At 43.9% G+C, this 15,733-nt stretch overlaps 1 protein-coding gene across 2 annotated transcripts; it reads right to left on the bottom strand.

Moving 5' to 3' along the window:
• Window positions 1-12: 12 nt before the first annotated feature.
• On the bottom strand, window positions 13-13,987 carry USP1 (ubiquitin specific peptidase 1). Of its 2 annotated transcripts, none has more exons than XM_058842154.1 (9): window positions 13,837-13,987; window positions 13,466-13,662; window positions 12,176-12,299; window positions 11,746-11,853; window positions 11,093-11,253; window positions 9,817-10,529; window positions 8,534-8,704; window positions 7,219-7,420; window positions 13-3,801 (listed from the first exon to the last, which is right to left on the bottom strand). In XM_058842154.1, exons 2-9 carry the CDS (start codon window positions 13,627-13,629, stop codon window positions 3,096-3,098), a joined length of 2,349 nt encoding a protein of 782 aa, XP_058698137.1. In that variant the 5' UTR covers window positions 13,630-13,662; window positions 13,837-13,987; the 3' UTR covers window positions 13-3,095. The 2 variants fall into 2 exon arrangements, with proteins under 2 accessions (XP_058698137.1, XP_058698139.1); XM_058842156.1 differs by having other exon boundaries at window positions 13,466-13,634; window positions 13,837-13,981.
• Between the last annotated feature and the right edge of the window lie 1,746 nt (window positions 13,988-15,733).

Genomic DNA, 15,733 nt, shown 5'->3' with positions numbered 1-15,733 from the left:
AAATTCCACCTGTAGCCAGCAGCAGATGGAGGCACAGCTGGGTTCCTCTTCACCTCCTTCAGTCCATCAGGTGAAGTTTCAGCCTCACTTCTGTGTGTTCTCCACCAGCTGGGAGCTCCCAGCATCTCCTCACCCCTTGGAATTAGCAGTGTCCATGGAACTAAACTGATTTTGTGTCCATTTTTTTAATTCAAAGCCTAATTTCACAGGGCAAAAGAACCTCCAGTGGTATCAGAGTTTAAAAGGGTACAGAGCATTCTTTGCATTGCTTTATGTGAAGAAAGATGTGTTTGACTGCAGGTATTTTGAGGTCTAACACACCACTTTGAGGAAATGTCAGAGTAGAAGCTGAGTCCACAACTTCTAAATCTTGTCCTTAATATTTTTCCTTTCTGTGGTGAACAAAATCCCCTGGAAGAGGTGGTGTGTGATTAAACACATTTATTTTCTCTCCATAAATACCTAAATATGCATAAAAAACCAGATATACACACAGAACCTGAATTTGATAAACACAGTCTTCATATATACCTAAAAATAGAAGGAAAAATGGATTTATACATGAAGTGCCCCCCTTCTGCAGCAGCACTGAAAGTTTAGGGTGGGGAGGGTCTTTTTTTTTTTCCTTCTTGATACTTATTTGAGGCTATTGGAGACTTCTCCCGTGCTCTGTTATCCCAGCAGCTCCACAGTGGTGGTGTTTTGTGTGCCAGGCTCTTAAAGGATTCCCTGGAACAGAATAATCCTGAATTAGTTCTGTGTCACGGGGCAGAACATGGGAGTTTCCTGCAGAAAGAAAACTCCAAATGTTTTTATGGCTATTCCAAGATCTCTTGCAAAGCCCAGGGCTCTTGACAAGGTCTTGGAGGTGCTACGAGAGTCAGGGAATCTTAGAATGGAAAACATTAAGGGAAGAGAGAACGGCTTTGGAAGAGATTTACAGGAAGAGGCATTAAAAATATTTACACAGTGCAACCAAATCCCAGGAGCCATGAAAGGATGAAACTCCAATTTACAGCAGTTCTACCCCAGCACAGGAGTTACAAGCAAGTTCAGGGGGTGGCAAGTGGTGCTGGGGTGAATATCCCAAAAATCCATCCCCAGTCCCTCTCTCTGTGCCAGAAGAGGGGTTTTCATTCAGCATCTTCCAGCTGAGGCTGTTTTCTCTTCAGCTGCCACAAAAAATCTCCTCCCAAGCTGTACTGGGATGATGGAAGGCAGCTGCGTCTTCGTTAACATCCTATTTTGGTGTAAATAATGGTATTTTGTTTCCTTGGAACATTCCTGATGCTGCAGTTGAATGAAAAAGATAAAGTCTTGCGCCAGGTGTGGAAAAATAAACTTTCATTTGCAGGCTGAAATTCAGCAAAGCCTAAAAAATTGCATTCTGTAGTGGGACTGGGCTGCCCTTGCAAGGTAAGATTACTGATATTTTTATAATGTAGCTTTTTCTTGGTTTAGACACTAAAATTATTAATTATTACAGTGCAATGCTTTGGAAAAGGGAAAGTGTATTTTGTCACTGCAGATTTTTTTATGCTGCAAAATCAAGGCCTGTACAACAATCAGAGGTCAAACCTAACATGGAAAGTACACTAGAAGTGATTTTTCCTGACTTACCTCTGGGTTTATACAACACTACCATAAAAAATAGTAAAAAATAAGTACTGCAGAATTAACTAGGCAGAGGTTTTTAGGGGTTTTCCTGTAAATAAATTAATTGGTAGTGGAAAAAGGTGAAATTTGTCCAGGGCATATTCACAGCCTGCAGTGACACTTGATGTCATTCCATCCATCCTGGGACAGACCGAACAGTCCCCCCTTTTTTGAGTCATATTTGTTAAGATTTTAATTATCAGTTTATAGGAGTCACCTTCAAATCTTTGACAAACAATTTGGGATTTTCATCTCTAGTATGTAGTGCAAATGTTTTTGGTTTTGCAATGTTTCCTCTTAACCTCACAACTGTAGTCAAAAAGTACCTTCAAATTAGGAGATACTGTCCAAGAACCAGCTAAAAACCACACAATGTCTTCTAAAAGCACTTTAAATCTTCTGTTTCTTTAAGATAATTTCCCAGCCTTTTTGTAACTGCTCCCAAAGCCCTTTCCCTTTCTGCTTTCCCCTCTCCAAACACAACAGGCTCATCTGCTCGTCTCAGATGCGCATCATAACTTTTTTATTTCATATGTACATTCTTAACAAAAGCATCAAAGCCAAATGCTCTCCTTTTCCCCCAGGTTTCAGGGAGATCCAGGTACAAGTTAACTTCAGTTAAAAGGTCACCACTAAGTTCCCAACTCCCCCAAACAGAGATGCAGATTTGAGGGCTTCACTCTTCAAAGTACAAAATTATTTTAATTACACTACACTCTGCCCCTGGTTTGAAGTATTAATCACACCTATTTACACTTTGCTCATGAACACCTATGCACCAAGATGCAAATCAGAACAGTCAAACACCTCCATGAATTCAGTTCCCTCCAATGCTCTGGACAAGGTTCCCAGACCCTTTTCCTTGTGCTTCAAGTTGCAAGGAGCAGGAAAGAACTGGAGCAGGAGAATAAACCACGTCCATTACCCAAAGACTAAATATGAAGTGTTACTTCCCAAGTTACAAAAATACACAACTTCTGATGAAATTTGCTAGTTAATATACATTTACTCCAGGGTATGAATACAAATAACTTTTATTTAAAAAAAAAAAAGGTAAAAGAAAAACAAATTAAAAGGAAAAAATAAAAGGAAAAAAAAGCTAATAATACAATAGGCATGTCTGAGACCTAGAGCTGCATTAAAACCACTATTGGGTGCTGTAGGCATTGTTTAGAATCTATACAAACTGGTATTTCTAAAAGGTCAGAGCACTATTCTCCAGCAGAAAAGTTATGGTGTGAGTCAAGTCCTATGTCATGTTTTGTTAATTCAAGTTGAGCCACTTGACACCAAAGGGGAAAAAAAAAAAAAAAAAAGACCAGAAAGATGAAGAATCAGTAGCTTCAAAAAACAAACAGCCGTTCCTTCCAGGTAGTCTGGATGCAAATCAGAGTGAGAGGTGTATGCAAATCCCGAATATTTACAGTCCAAGTACAGCATCACTCTACAATCTTCTTATAAAACAGTAGATAAGGAGTCGATGTAGATGACGATGTCGGAGAAAGAGAATTCAGAAAGTCCTTTTCCTCTGTGACCTTCACTTCGGAATCATCGAAGAGCAGCCACTTCCCCTCGTACTCCTTGAGGCTCTGGAGCACGTAGAGAGCTTTGTTCTCCAGTCCGTTGGCTCCCAGCCCCGGGGGCTCGCCCTGCTCTGCGCTGGGCTCGGCGCCGCGGGGCTCTGGAGCCACGCTGAGGAGCTTCTCGGGGTTGGGCTGTTTGCTGGCACACAGCTCACAGTCAGCCTTGCTCTTCTGCCCCCCGAGCAGTCCCACGGCCTCCATGTTCTTCTTGCTGAGCACCTTGCCTGGCGGCGCGGCGCCGTTGAGCCTGAAGGAGACCTCGCCGTCGTCGTAGTCCTCGGCCACGGCCCGCGCCTCCTCCTCGGTCAGCGGCTCCGGCTTGAGCGCGGCGTAGCCCGGCTCGGGGAGGAAGTTGCCTCTGTCCAGCTCCAGGCTCTGCAGGTCTGTGACCTTCACTGAGGCCGTGTAGTGGCCGCTGCTGATGGTGATGCCGCTGTGCATGACCACGGCGAAGAGCCCGTAGGTGTCGTTGGTGGGCCGGGTGCTCCACTCCTCCAGGGACAGCCTGAGCGGCGTCAGCAGCGGGGTGTTGATCTTGGACAGGCCCCCGTAGCAGTCAAACCTGGCAAGGGACACACAGCTTACACCTTGTGCCACAGCACCTCCCAAAAAACACTTCAGGTGGCCCTGAGGTGCATCCGTATCCTTCCTCCTCACAGATACGGAGGATGGGAACCGCTCCCTGCCCCCCTGGCTCAGCACCAGCATCCCAAGCACCCCTTAGGAAAGGCATTTTTATGACTGTAATGTTAAATCTTACAGCTCAGAAACTGTAAATTTTAACTATGTCAGAGATCCCCTTCTTCTAAAGATAATTTTTAAATAGTGATGATAAAAGTTCAGCTGATTGTTATCGCTCCTGCTCCTATCTCTGCACAAACACCCCCTTCTCTCTCTCATCATCCTGTTCAAAAACAAACCAAAAACCTCTTCAACAGCCAAGGCTGAACCAAGCAGGGTTGGGTTTGTTTTTTTTCTCCTCCTAAAGGAGTCATTTACTAAATAAAGCATTACTTATTTTACTTTCAAGTAGCTTTAATATCACTCAGAGATTGTGACTAATATTCCTCAGCTCCCTTCACAGCACTGCAGCTGTGCCAGTGGTGTTCACCTGGGATTCTTCACTAGCTGTCCTACGGTATTCTAATTCTTCAAACAATTCTGTAGCTAATTTACTTTGGAAAAGCCTCTAGTATTCCATAAACATTCAGTATTTTGTTCACAGCACACAAATTTACCAGGAGGGGAAAAGTCCTTTCATTATAAGGATCTTCTACAGAGTTTGAAGAGAAAGGCAGTGTTGGGATTTCATTATTGTGCATCAGCCTCCTTGAATAATTCTGCTCTTGATGACTTATACATTGCATCAGCCCAGATCAGTTAACCCCTTTATTTAACAATAGGTTGTGATGTCCTAATAAATTCCAGGGATGACTCAATCTTACTCAACTGTGAGGGTGTTGTAGGGAAAAATACTGGAGAGTACAGACAACCCTGTAAAACTGAGGTTGGAAAGAGCTCGCTGCTCTTATCCTAGGAAAAAAAACAACTCTTAAATCCAAGGAAACTGCAGCCATGGCATAACTGCAGTAACTGATTGTTGTTTTCCCGGATTTAATTTTGGTTCTGCTTCATTCTTGTTCAGAGCCATGAACCTTGAGACACAGAAATAAACACAGTGACACAAACAGATCCTCAGTCACTCCAATTCAGTGAAACCTCACTTCAGACCTCTCTTACCATACACATTTCACTCCACCAAAAGGAACACAGAAGAGCATAGAATCAGAAATAACACAAATCTTCTGAAAATCCCTATTGTCAGCAGCCAGAAATAGAGATATTCAGAAGATTCAAAAAACACAGAACTGCTGGCTGATAGCCTGGATTACAAATCCAGTTCCACTCAAGCACACTAGGACAGAATATTGACAGAAAACAGGAAAAAGCAGGCTCTACCTTTCTTCTCAATGACATCCAGCATCAGAAAGATTTGGAGAGGAGGAAATAAGAGAGGAAATCTTTTCCTATTAGCTTTTTGTTCTTCTTAATGATAAGAATCTGAAGACAGAAAAATTGCATGCCAAGTACTCTGCCTGCTCTGACTGATGCACTTCAAACACAGCAAACCTGATTTCTGCAGCCACATCTTTTGAGAGCATAAATTAGTGACATTATACCCACTGCACTGAATTTCACAAGACAAAAAGCTGATTTTCTCACAGATTGTTAAATTTCTATAGTGGAATTGCTCAATTACATATTACCAGTTAACAAATTCCTTCTAGACAGCTTCACAGCCTGCTCACACATGGCCTGGCATTTTTCCCCACACACACACTTGCCAAAGAGAATTATTCCTCCCCAGGCAAGGAGATTTTCACACTGGCTGCTTTATTTTAAAACAAAAGCACTTTTCAAAGCAGCATCTAGAAAAGATTAATAAAATCCCTATTAACTGCAAATATTTACTTTACAGTACTCTTCATTTCTCATTTATTTACAACTCAGTCACCAGAGAACTCAGTAGAGCATAACTGAGCAGCCCAGATTCCCAAATTTTTGTGGGAGCTAGAAGTTGAAGATTTTGATCTTAAAAAAATTTAAGTTTCAAGGCAGTAGAAGTCACTGCCTTTAGCAATGACAGGGTTTTGTCCAAAATAAAACATCCAACCCAAAAATCAAAAAACTTCTAAAGAGTTTCAGCTTCATCATGGGTTTCCATGTCAGGTTTTCCACTCTGACTTCCTTAACCTCTGACTGGTAGCCCTTGGCAGAAAATTTATGGAATGACTGAGAGGATACATGAGGAAAACCACAAGAGATTGGATTCACTCTGACCTGGAAATTGGTCTGAGTGTTTTGGAGCAAGGACCTGAAGCTGGCCAGGACAGAAAAGGTGAGTGAGGCAGGAGAGAGTTGATTAACTGCAGGTCCTTCCTCATGGAAACAAGAAAATAGGAAATACAGGAGCAAATGGAAGACAATTTTCATGTTTGCTGTCCAACTGCGATGATTTTTAAGTGTGCAGCTGTAAGTCAGTATATACAAATCAGTATTTAAGCAAATATTGTGGAGATCAGTGAAAAGACAATTTTGTATGTTATGGTCCTGGACATTGCAGAGACACAGGAAATTTCCCTTCTGCTTTGTCAGAAACCTGAATATTCCTGTACAGTGCTGTAGGGACAGATTTTTCTTTGTTTCCTCTCATCCCAAAGAAAATCCCTAAATTCTTAAGTATTGAAAAAAACAAAGATAACACTCCCACAAATTCTTTCAAAATATAAGGACTGCTACAATTATAATACCAAACTTATTACTCAGCAATTGAATATCAATGATGCTGATGCTACTGTGTTTTTAAAGTAATAGTTTGGGGTTTTTTTTTTGGTGTATTAGCTCTTCAAAATGTTTATCTGATTCTTTTTCCCCCCAAAATTGTAATGTTCATATTCAGGTAGAGACCAAAGTATTTTTGAAGGAATTTGTCGATTCTGTGGTAATGAGTGTTAGTTCTTTAAGGTGTGTATCAGCTGATTTTTTTTTTTCCCCTCACTCACATTCATCTTTTTAGTACTCACATTCAGGCAGAGACAACCTGAGACCATAAAATGGAGATTTGTTCTCATTACTTGTTCTGGTAAAGCACTTCAAGCTGCCTCTGAACTCAAGAGTTTATTTACTTAAATATCTCCTTAAATAAGGGGCTATTAAAAGTACATAAAGTCTTAAGAAATATCAGGTTGTTCTAAGAGTAGAGCTAAAAAATTTTTAAGTAGTCTCCTAAAAGTCAATTTTTCTGCAGGTAATTTCTGCCACTACCTGGAACAACACAAAGCCTTTATGGCGTGGGTGGGGGCAGCATCCCAGCAATTTCATTCCAATCTGGAAATCTTTTGGAAAAATTCCAAAGCATTTCCAGCTCTTGGGGTAAGATTTCCCTTGCTGTTTGGTAAGACAGGCAATGCATACTCACTCCAAGCCACTGGCAGCAAAGCACTTCAAGTGAATTGTGATCACTTCGGGCATTTTATCGAACAAAAGGCTGCGCTCGGCTTCCGTGTAGTGGTGGCAGTTCTCACAGAAATATTTGTCCTCTCCCACAATCCTCTCCACTGAGGCAAACTGGGAAATTGCCCATTTCAGAGTCTTCATTTCTGTTTTTGGCTCTGGAGAAACTAGAAAAGAGAATTGCTGCATTCACGGATATGCCAATATTTACATTTCCAACACATCCCGCCAGAAGAGCAACGAAACAAAATATGTCAAGTTCAGACCACTCCAAACCTGCAACACTGCAAAGAACACTCAGTATGTGTGAAATACGTGATGTGTTCCAATCTCTGGAGCATTGCAGGAAGGGATGAAAACATCACTTAATGGATATCGTTACTCCAAATTAGGATTTTTCCAAAGCTCGTTTCAGATCACACAATTTTGTTGCCATGTCTGGAAATGGAGAGCTTGTATGAGGTCAGAATTTCACTTATTAAGGCAAACCCCCAAAATAACCAGAAAGTTCCCTCTCACTTCTTGCATTTTGCCTCCCCTGCCACCCTCACACTGCCGACAGGATCACCCGCTGTCGGCAGCACTTCACACATGAACATCACCCCACACATTTTCCTTTGAATCCCTCACCAAAATGGGGAGCAAAAGCAGGAAAAGCTGCTCCAAAATAAGTCCATGGCAACTAAAATTAATTCCCTTGAAATTATGAATTTCAAGATGTGTTTTTGCCCCACTTCCTTATGAAAATAGCTAAAAATCTGCATATAGATCAATAAAATTTGTGAAAGAGACCACATGACTAACATTTACAAACATAATATGAATGTTATTATGGTAACAACAATCTAAAGTACTTTTTTTTAGAGTAACTAAGGAAAAAAAGCTGCAATCTTGTTTCTTTTATTTCTAAGGAAAAAAAAAAGTAAATATTTCTTATAAATATTTCTAAAAAAAGCAAGATTTCTTATCCAGGAATTAAAAAGAAGACTCAAATCAAAGGAAATGCCTCTTCACAAGCAGGAAAAGAGGTGCCTAAGTGACAGATTGTAGACAGTCCATGCTATGTGTTAAGATCTGGAGTAATCTGAATGTTATCTGGATCTGCCAGCATTATCAGCACTGTCTTTCCAAAGTCTAAAGTTGATCAGGACAGGAGATAACGGCCTCTAATTTTAGCCAGCACAAACAGGAGCCGCGTTCCTTCCTAACTTCTGTCCTTCCCCATGGCTGGCTGAGGAAGGAACACACCTCACAATCCTTTTTTTGAGATGATTACTTACTTTCAGAACTCTCTTCACTTTTAGCAAGTTCATCTTCTTGCACTGGGACACTGATGTCCTGAAAATCTTCCCTCCTTTCCGTGAAGCACTCGCACTCCAAGCACCTCGTCCTCAGCACTAACTGGCCCTGGAAGAGTTTCTCCACCAGCTCGAAGACAGCCAGCTCTGTACCTGGAGAGAATACACGGCACATCCCTGAGCAAGGTGCATTTCATTCCAGACACCCTTCAGAACCCAGTTATCCTTGCAAAATCACTGTTACAGCCATGGCCTTTTAGGGATATCTGATAGGAATTAAAAAGCAAAACAAATCACCTGCAGCTTTCATGCTATCATCTGCTTGTAAGTAAATAAGAACCCTCTGTCTCTTGGGCCTCAAACTTTAATTTCTATTCTAAGATTGGGTTCTTGTTTTATACTGGGAAGTGTGACTGTCACACTCTGGAATATTTGGTTGCCATCACTGCTGTGACTCCTTAGCATGGACTGTTGACCTCCTCAAAGAGCACCACACTGTGTTTCTCTGGTTCCTATTTATTCTCAGTCCTCTCCTCTTTCCTAAATTTATTGGTCAGTTTTGGCCAAATCTGCAGAAGAAATTCAGAACTCAAAAGACTCTTCATTCCTTCAGTTTTTAATGAAAAACTGGTGGGTGGAAAGTTCCAAATTAGCAAGTACTGGATTCATACTGAGGCCCTTCCCTCAACATATATCTTGTTTCATTGACATAAAAAACCATCCAGACCTGCTGGCTCATTAGTGTTTCTAATTGGTATCTATTAGATCTAAATAGATTAGCTCTTTAATACATCCCGAGTCCTTCCTGGTTCTTGGGAAGGTTGGGAATATGGAAAGATTAAGGAACTGGAAGGGAAAAAGGGTATTGTTTGTAAAACCATAGCTAGTGGGGATTGGTTCTGTTTGTTCCTGCCAGAAATATCCCTTTACATCTTGAATTCACTTGCTCTTTCTATGGATGACAAAAGTTAGTGGTAAATACAAACCTGGTAATATTCTGCCTTTTTTATACATATTGTACAATGATTACAGAATGTAAGAGAAATGCCTCAAGATCTAAGCTAAACAGGTCAAGTTCTAAAAGAAAAAAAAAATTACAAACACGTATAAAAATAAATTCTCTTTCCTAAAAATCAATCTTCAATTCCTGAAAAATCTAATTTTGTGTTTAGAGCTCTGCAGGCTGTGCAGTCTGAAGGCTGACTTCCCACGCATTGTACTTTCTTAATCCTACTAATTTTAAGCCCATCCACTTGTGCACCAACCTTCCTTTTTTGGTTCTTTTTCAGTTCCTTTTCCATGATGGCTTTCCACGGGAGACGCTGGTTCATGATATTCTTCTTTACTGTCACCATTTTCGCACTTGACAGCTGACTCTTCAAACTCACAGTCATATTCTTTCCCTGGGTCTTTGGGTCCCAAGTTTGTAGTTAACTTTCCTAGACTGTAAAATTTGGACAGAATACTGGGCTGTTTGCAGGAAGATTTTAACCAGTTTAACCTAAGGCGCGACTTTTTCTGCGTGGGCTTGGCGCTCTCGCTCTCCCCGGAACACTTGGCAATGGCATCCGTTTGGTTTTCCATCTTTTCTCCCGTGGCTTTCCTCTTGGACCTGGTTTGTCTTTGATTTTCTTCTGCTGCAATTTGCTCTTTAGATACTTTGGATTTTTTCTTGGCGTTGCCGCCCTCGGCGTCGCTTTTCCTTTTCCCGTTTCCCTTGAGCAGCTTCTCCTTGGCCGCGTCTCCGCCATGGCTGCCCAGGGTGGGATCCTCCTCCTCAGCGGGGCTGATGGATCCGTTGCTCTCTGACTTTTGGTTGGGTTTCTCCTCCAGTTTAGCTGCAGGCTCTTCCACAGGCAGTTTGTTCAGCTCCTCCTTTTTCAGCAGCTGGCAGGTTTCCTGGATGTTCCCCAGGATACACTGCAGGACCTCCTGGGCATCGTGCTGCAGGTACCCTTCATACATGGGGTTCAGCTCTCTGGGCAAAGAAAGAAGCAAAATATGAGGGTTAGGTGTCCTCTGCTAACTGGGGAATGTGCTTTGAGACTGAAATCAGGGATTTAGAAGTCATGGAGGCACAGAATCCTCTGTGTCACAGAGCTAGGGGAAGGTTCAGCCTTAAGTATTTACACACATCCAGCAGTGGAGCTCCTCAGCTCCAAGGGGATCCTTCCCATCCCTGGAAATGTCCTGGACAGGGCTTGGAGCAACCTGGGATTGTGGAAAGTGTCTCTGCCCATGGCAGAGGGTGGCACTGGATGAGCTTTAAGGTCCCTTCCAACTCAAACCACTCTGTAATTCAGTAACCCTTCTGTTCCTAAGCACTGTTTTAAACCCCTTCTGTATTACACTCTTAGAAAATTCAAATTTATTTTCAAATTTCCAACACAAATTACCAACAATAAGCACAAAAAAAAATCTGACTTCCTATAAGGCCACCCCAAATTTACCACCCATCTCCCACCAGCCTCTAAAGCTGGGCAATGTTATGGCCTGGAAATGTCAGAACAAAATTCTGTCAGCATCCAAGGGGATTTGTACCTGAGGGTGTTCAGCAGCCTCCGGGGCTGAGTGGCCAATTCATCCGTGTATTTCTCTGGGTTTAGGAGAAAACTGGCTTGAAGCTGCTCAACTGAAAGGATCAAGGAGTGCAAACTGCAGATGAGTTCATAACTTGCCAAAGGATCTTCTTTACAGCTTCCCTGCAAAAACAATGTGAAAGGATTAAAAACATTTGCAACACGTACATCGGACACAAAATAACATTTTCCACTCCTCCCCTCCCTTGGTTTTCTGTATTTGGCTGACTTTTTTATCTGCTATGGGAGGCAGGTGGGTTTCAGACAGTATTTTGGTTTTTTTCAAGTAGGAAACTAACATAAAAACCCATTTAGCCATTAGTTTAAAATCCCAAACCATCCTTGCCCAAACTCCCATTTTCATCAGCTCCAGGTACTGTATCATAATTATCTTTATGCCAGAAGCATGGTCAGGTACCTTCCTCAAATTTCTTCTGTTAGGTTTTAAAACTTGTGCTAAAGTTCAAAACAACTCAAATACATCTTCACCTGAAGTAACAGCGTAGACAACAATGCTGAAATATTCTTAAGAACAAAAATCAGTTGAGTTTTCACTACATTCAGGACAGCCTCACTTGCAAGGTTACAAATAAAGAACATGGGGGGATTTGTTACCTTTTCTGCCTTTTGCTCTCCTTCATCCTTTGAAGATTCTCTCTTCTTTGAAATAATGTTATATAAATGTTTTACTCCAGTTTTAAAACCAGGACAAAAATATAATACCTGAAAGCAACAGTTGAAAACACGAGAATAACTGGAGTAAGAAGTTATTCCACACATAAATGCACATTTATAATCCACACAGCTCTGCATGTCCCCAGGCACACAAAGATCCAGGATTTTTCACAGCAGGGAGGAGTCCCGAGTATGGAAACTGAAGAATTTCCCAATCAGGACAACCACAGGGCACACATTTCCTGCAGCAGCATCTTTATTTCCCCGTTATAATAACGTGCCCTTTATACTGCACCCAGAATAAACTGATTTCACCCATTTGTGCTTAACCAAAATCTCCCTTTTGGAGCCCCCCTGGACGTGGCCTCACCTGCAGGACACTGTTCAGGTAGCAGGTATTGCCCAGGTTGTTCAAGCCCACAAAAGGCAACATGCTGTCTTTTTTCTCACAGCTGACAAGGGAAGGGGGCTGTGCTGCAGGAACCACCTGGTCACTGGGAAACAGAGAACTGGGGTAAGAGACACTTTGGAAAAAACACTCCTTCATCTCTCCCCACCTCAGAGAATTCAGCACTGAGAAATGCAGATCAAAATTGTGGCAAATTGTGTCTGAATTCACTCTTGACTCCTCAGCAACCCACCCAAAAGCACACAGGAGGAAAACGTGCTCTAAGTTCCAACACATCAAATACCAGGAGATTGATTTAATGGATCAAAAATTTCCTATTTAAATACTTTTGTGTACATTCTTTGTTCATTCATAAGGCAGAAAAAAATGTGCCTAGAACATATTTATACATTGTCCCCTGCTCCAGTCACATCACTTCATTTCTGGATGCAAAGCAAAAGCATAAAACCAGAAAAAAATCTAAAAAAAGAAACCAATAAAACTGACACACTATACACTGAATATCATTATTATTAATCACTGATAGAAGTGATTAATACACTGTAATGACACGACAGAACCAAATTTTAAACTCTCCAACTATTTCTAACTGTCCAGAGTTTTCTTTTTCCCACTTAAATCTCCTCAGCAGTAGTGAAATGAGTCGATAGATTTGCTCAGGGCCTGAAAAACCCCAATGAGTGACACCCAACCCCACAATTAAAGATCCTACACATACTCATTACAGCTCACCTTGGAGAAGATTAGGTTTTTATATAAATAATAACATAAACAGTTCAGTGACACATTGACTATTTATATTAACTTGAAGCAAAGCAACTTTTTCAACTGATCCTAAAGTTTGTACCAACTAAACACCACCATGGAGGCAGAGCTGTTTTCCTAAAAGAGTTATTAAAAGCTGGTTACAGTGATTAATTAGGTTTTTAAAACTAACTTCAGCAAGTGATCCCAAAGTTTGTGCCTAAACTGAGCATCCCCGGTGGGGCAAAGCTGTTTTCTCAAAACAGAAATTAGTTATAGTAATTAGTTACAGTAATTAGTTCGTTCAGTTTGATGGAGCTGCCTCGACGGTTTAATTTAACCTAAGTGCGTGTTAATTTAATCGAAGCGCACGTTAATTTAATTTAGCGCGTGCTGCAGCACGTTATTTATGCGAGAACACGAAAGCGAAAGGAGAGGAGAGGAGGATGGAGCAGCACGAGACAGACACAACATCGCCACAAAAAACTTCTCCCGCGCGGCACTCACATCTCGGCGCCTCGGAACTCCGCGCCCTTCTGCGGCTCATTTTCCTGCGCCTCGGTGAAATCCAGCGCTCGCTTCGCCTCCTTCTTCTGAAAGAGCTTCAGCGACAGCCTGTTCTTCTTGGAGGGGCTGGCCCTGGCGCTGTCGCCGGGCAGGACGCCGGGCATGGTTCCTGCGGGGCGCGGCCGGGGCGCTCACACCTGGCGCGCACACACACACACACGCGCACACCAGGCGCCATTTACTCCCCGAGGGGGCCGAGCGCGGACCCGCCGCCCCCCGCCCCGGGCTCGGGCCGCCCCCCCGCGCCCCCCGCATGTTCCCCGCGGCCGGCGGGGCCCGAGGCCGCGGTGCGGCCGCTCCCCCTCACTCACCGCTACATCCCGGCCCCGCTCCCGCTCGCCGTTGCCATGGAGACCGCGGGGACACCGTCAGCGAACTTGGCGCGTTTTTTTCCGCGCGCCGACGAGGACCCCCCCGCCCCGCGCGCGCCCCGCCTCGCGTCGCAACCCCCCCACCCCGCCGGCGGCCGCCCCGCGAGAACGCCGGAAAACCGAACGCGCCGCCGGAGGAGGCCGGCGGCCGAAAGCCATGCCGAGCGGCGGCGGGGCGTCTGCCGGGAGCCAGCGGACAAACCAACGGCGGCTGGGAGCCGGCGCAACGCCGCCGCGGGCCCCGCAAGGCCGCCGCCGCATCAGGCAGTGCGGCGGGCAGCCCTCCCTGGGTCCTTCATGGGCGCGCGCGGGCGCTGGTAACGGCCCGGCCAAAGGGCTCGGGTTCGGGCGGTACCATTTGCGCGGGGAGAGCCCTCCACCCCCCCCGCCGGCGGGAGGTGGATTGGTCCGGCTGTGACCACGCCCTCTTCGGGACTCCACCAATCAGAGGCTGCGGTTCCGTCCGCCCCCCCGCCCCCCCTTCCCCGCCGTGAGGGCCCGGCCCTCAGTGCTCGAGAGCGGCCCCGTCAGAGCCTTCCCGCGCTTTTTCCATAAAAAAACGCGCATTCCACCGGGAATTCCCATCGCATCCCGGCCTAAAGGCTCCACCAGCACACCTCTGCACAGGACAGTGAATGAGAGTTATCACCGAGGCTGTTAAGGCTGCAAAACTGCTGGTATAAGGATTGCCATGCTCAAAAAAAGATGGAATGTGGGAAAATGCTCTTTAAACTGCCTCCTCCAGTCTATACATAAAGGACGCATATTACTTAGAGATATGCTTATACCTAAAATTATTCACGTAAGATATTTTACAGGATTAATTGCATAACTGGCATTTAGAAATACCCAGATCTGGTCTTTGGGGCGAATTACCCCAATTTTGGGCACTCAAAAGCTGAAAAGTTCCCCAGGAGAAGCTGCTGCTCCTTCCTTTGAGTGTGGCCTGTTAAGCACTGAAGAAAACTGCACTCCACAAAACCAATTAATTCTTGTAGTCTTGTGATGTTTTTGGATTTTTTTTTTTACCGCTGGCATAGATTTATTATTACAGCAGGTCACTATCCCTAATAATCATATAAATTATGGAAGGAACTGTGTGTATTCCAACAATCACGGACGTGCTCCTGCACAGGCTTTGATTTCTCTTGCAGGTAAAACACCCATGTGTGCCTGCACATGCAGGGTTCAGGTTCCCAAGGTGAATATATTGATTTATTTCCTTGGCCCGTGGGATCCCCAGGGTTCTGAAGCTGTTGGGATTCTGCATTCCCACTGAACATGGATGGATTTCCGTGAACTTTAGTTCCACTCAACAAACACTGCCCGAGGCCCCTGCAGTTAATAGAAACTCAGGACTACAGAGGTTCTTTTGTGTGAGACGAGAGTCTTATCCAGGTGGGTGGTGCCCAGAGGTCGAAGAAGTGCTTGGTTGATTAATAAAGTGTTTAATTAACTCTGTGAGACGCTGCTGGTTTGAGGCATTGGCCGAGGAGTCGCTTCACTGGCAGCTGGAAGGTGCTGGGCAGTCAAACCCGGGTCTGTAATGAGAAAATCTGTGAGTGTTTGGGCCTTGAGCCTGGATTCCAGGCTGGGATAAACTCGGAGGGCAGGGCTGCAGGTGCTCCAGGCTGGCTCAGTGTGATACAGAACTGCCCTGACACAGTGTTCATCTCAGCCAAGGTCTGCCCTGCCCAGTGGGTGCTGTGCAATCTCCTTCAGCAAACATGAGAGAAGGTTATTTATATCCAAGAGTCTAAATCCACGTTAGGTAATTCCTCATTTCATATGTTAGCTAAACTGCAGGTGTGCTCGTGCCTGGGAGCACCATCACTGA

This window comes from Poecile atricapillus, chromosome 7, assembly GCF_030490865.1.
Source record: "Poecile atricapillus isolate bPoeAtr1 chromosome 7, bPoeAtr1.hap1, whole genome shotgun sequence".
Taxonomy (NCBI): Eukaryota; Metazoa; Chordata; class Aves; order Passeriformes; family Paridae; genus Poecile; species Poecile atricapillus.
The sequence above is the reverse complement of the archived record's forward strand: the minus strand, read 5'-3'. Positions and strand labels throughout refer to the sequence as shown.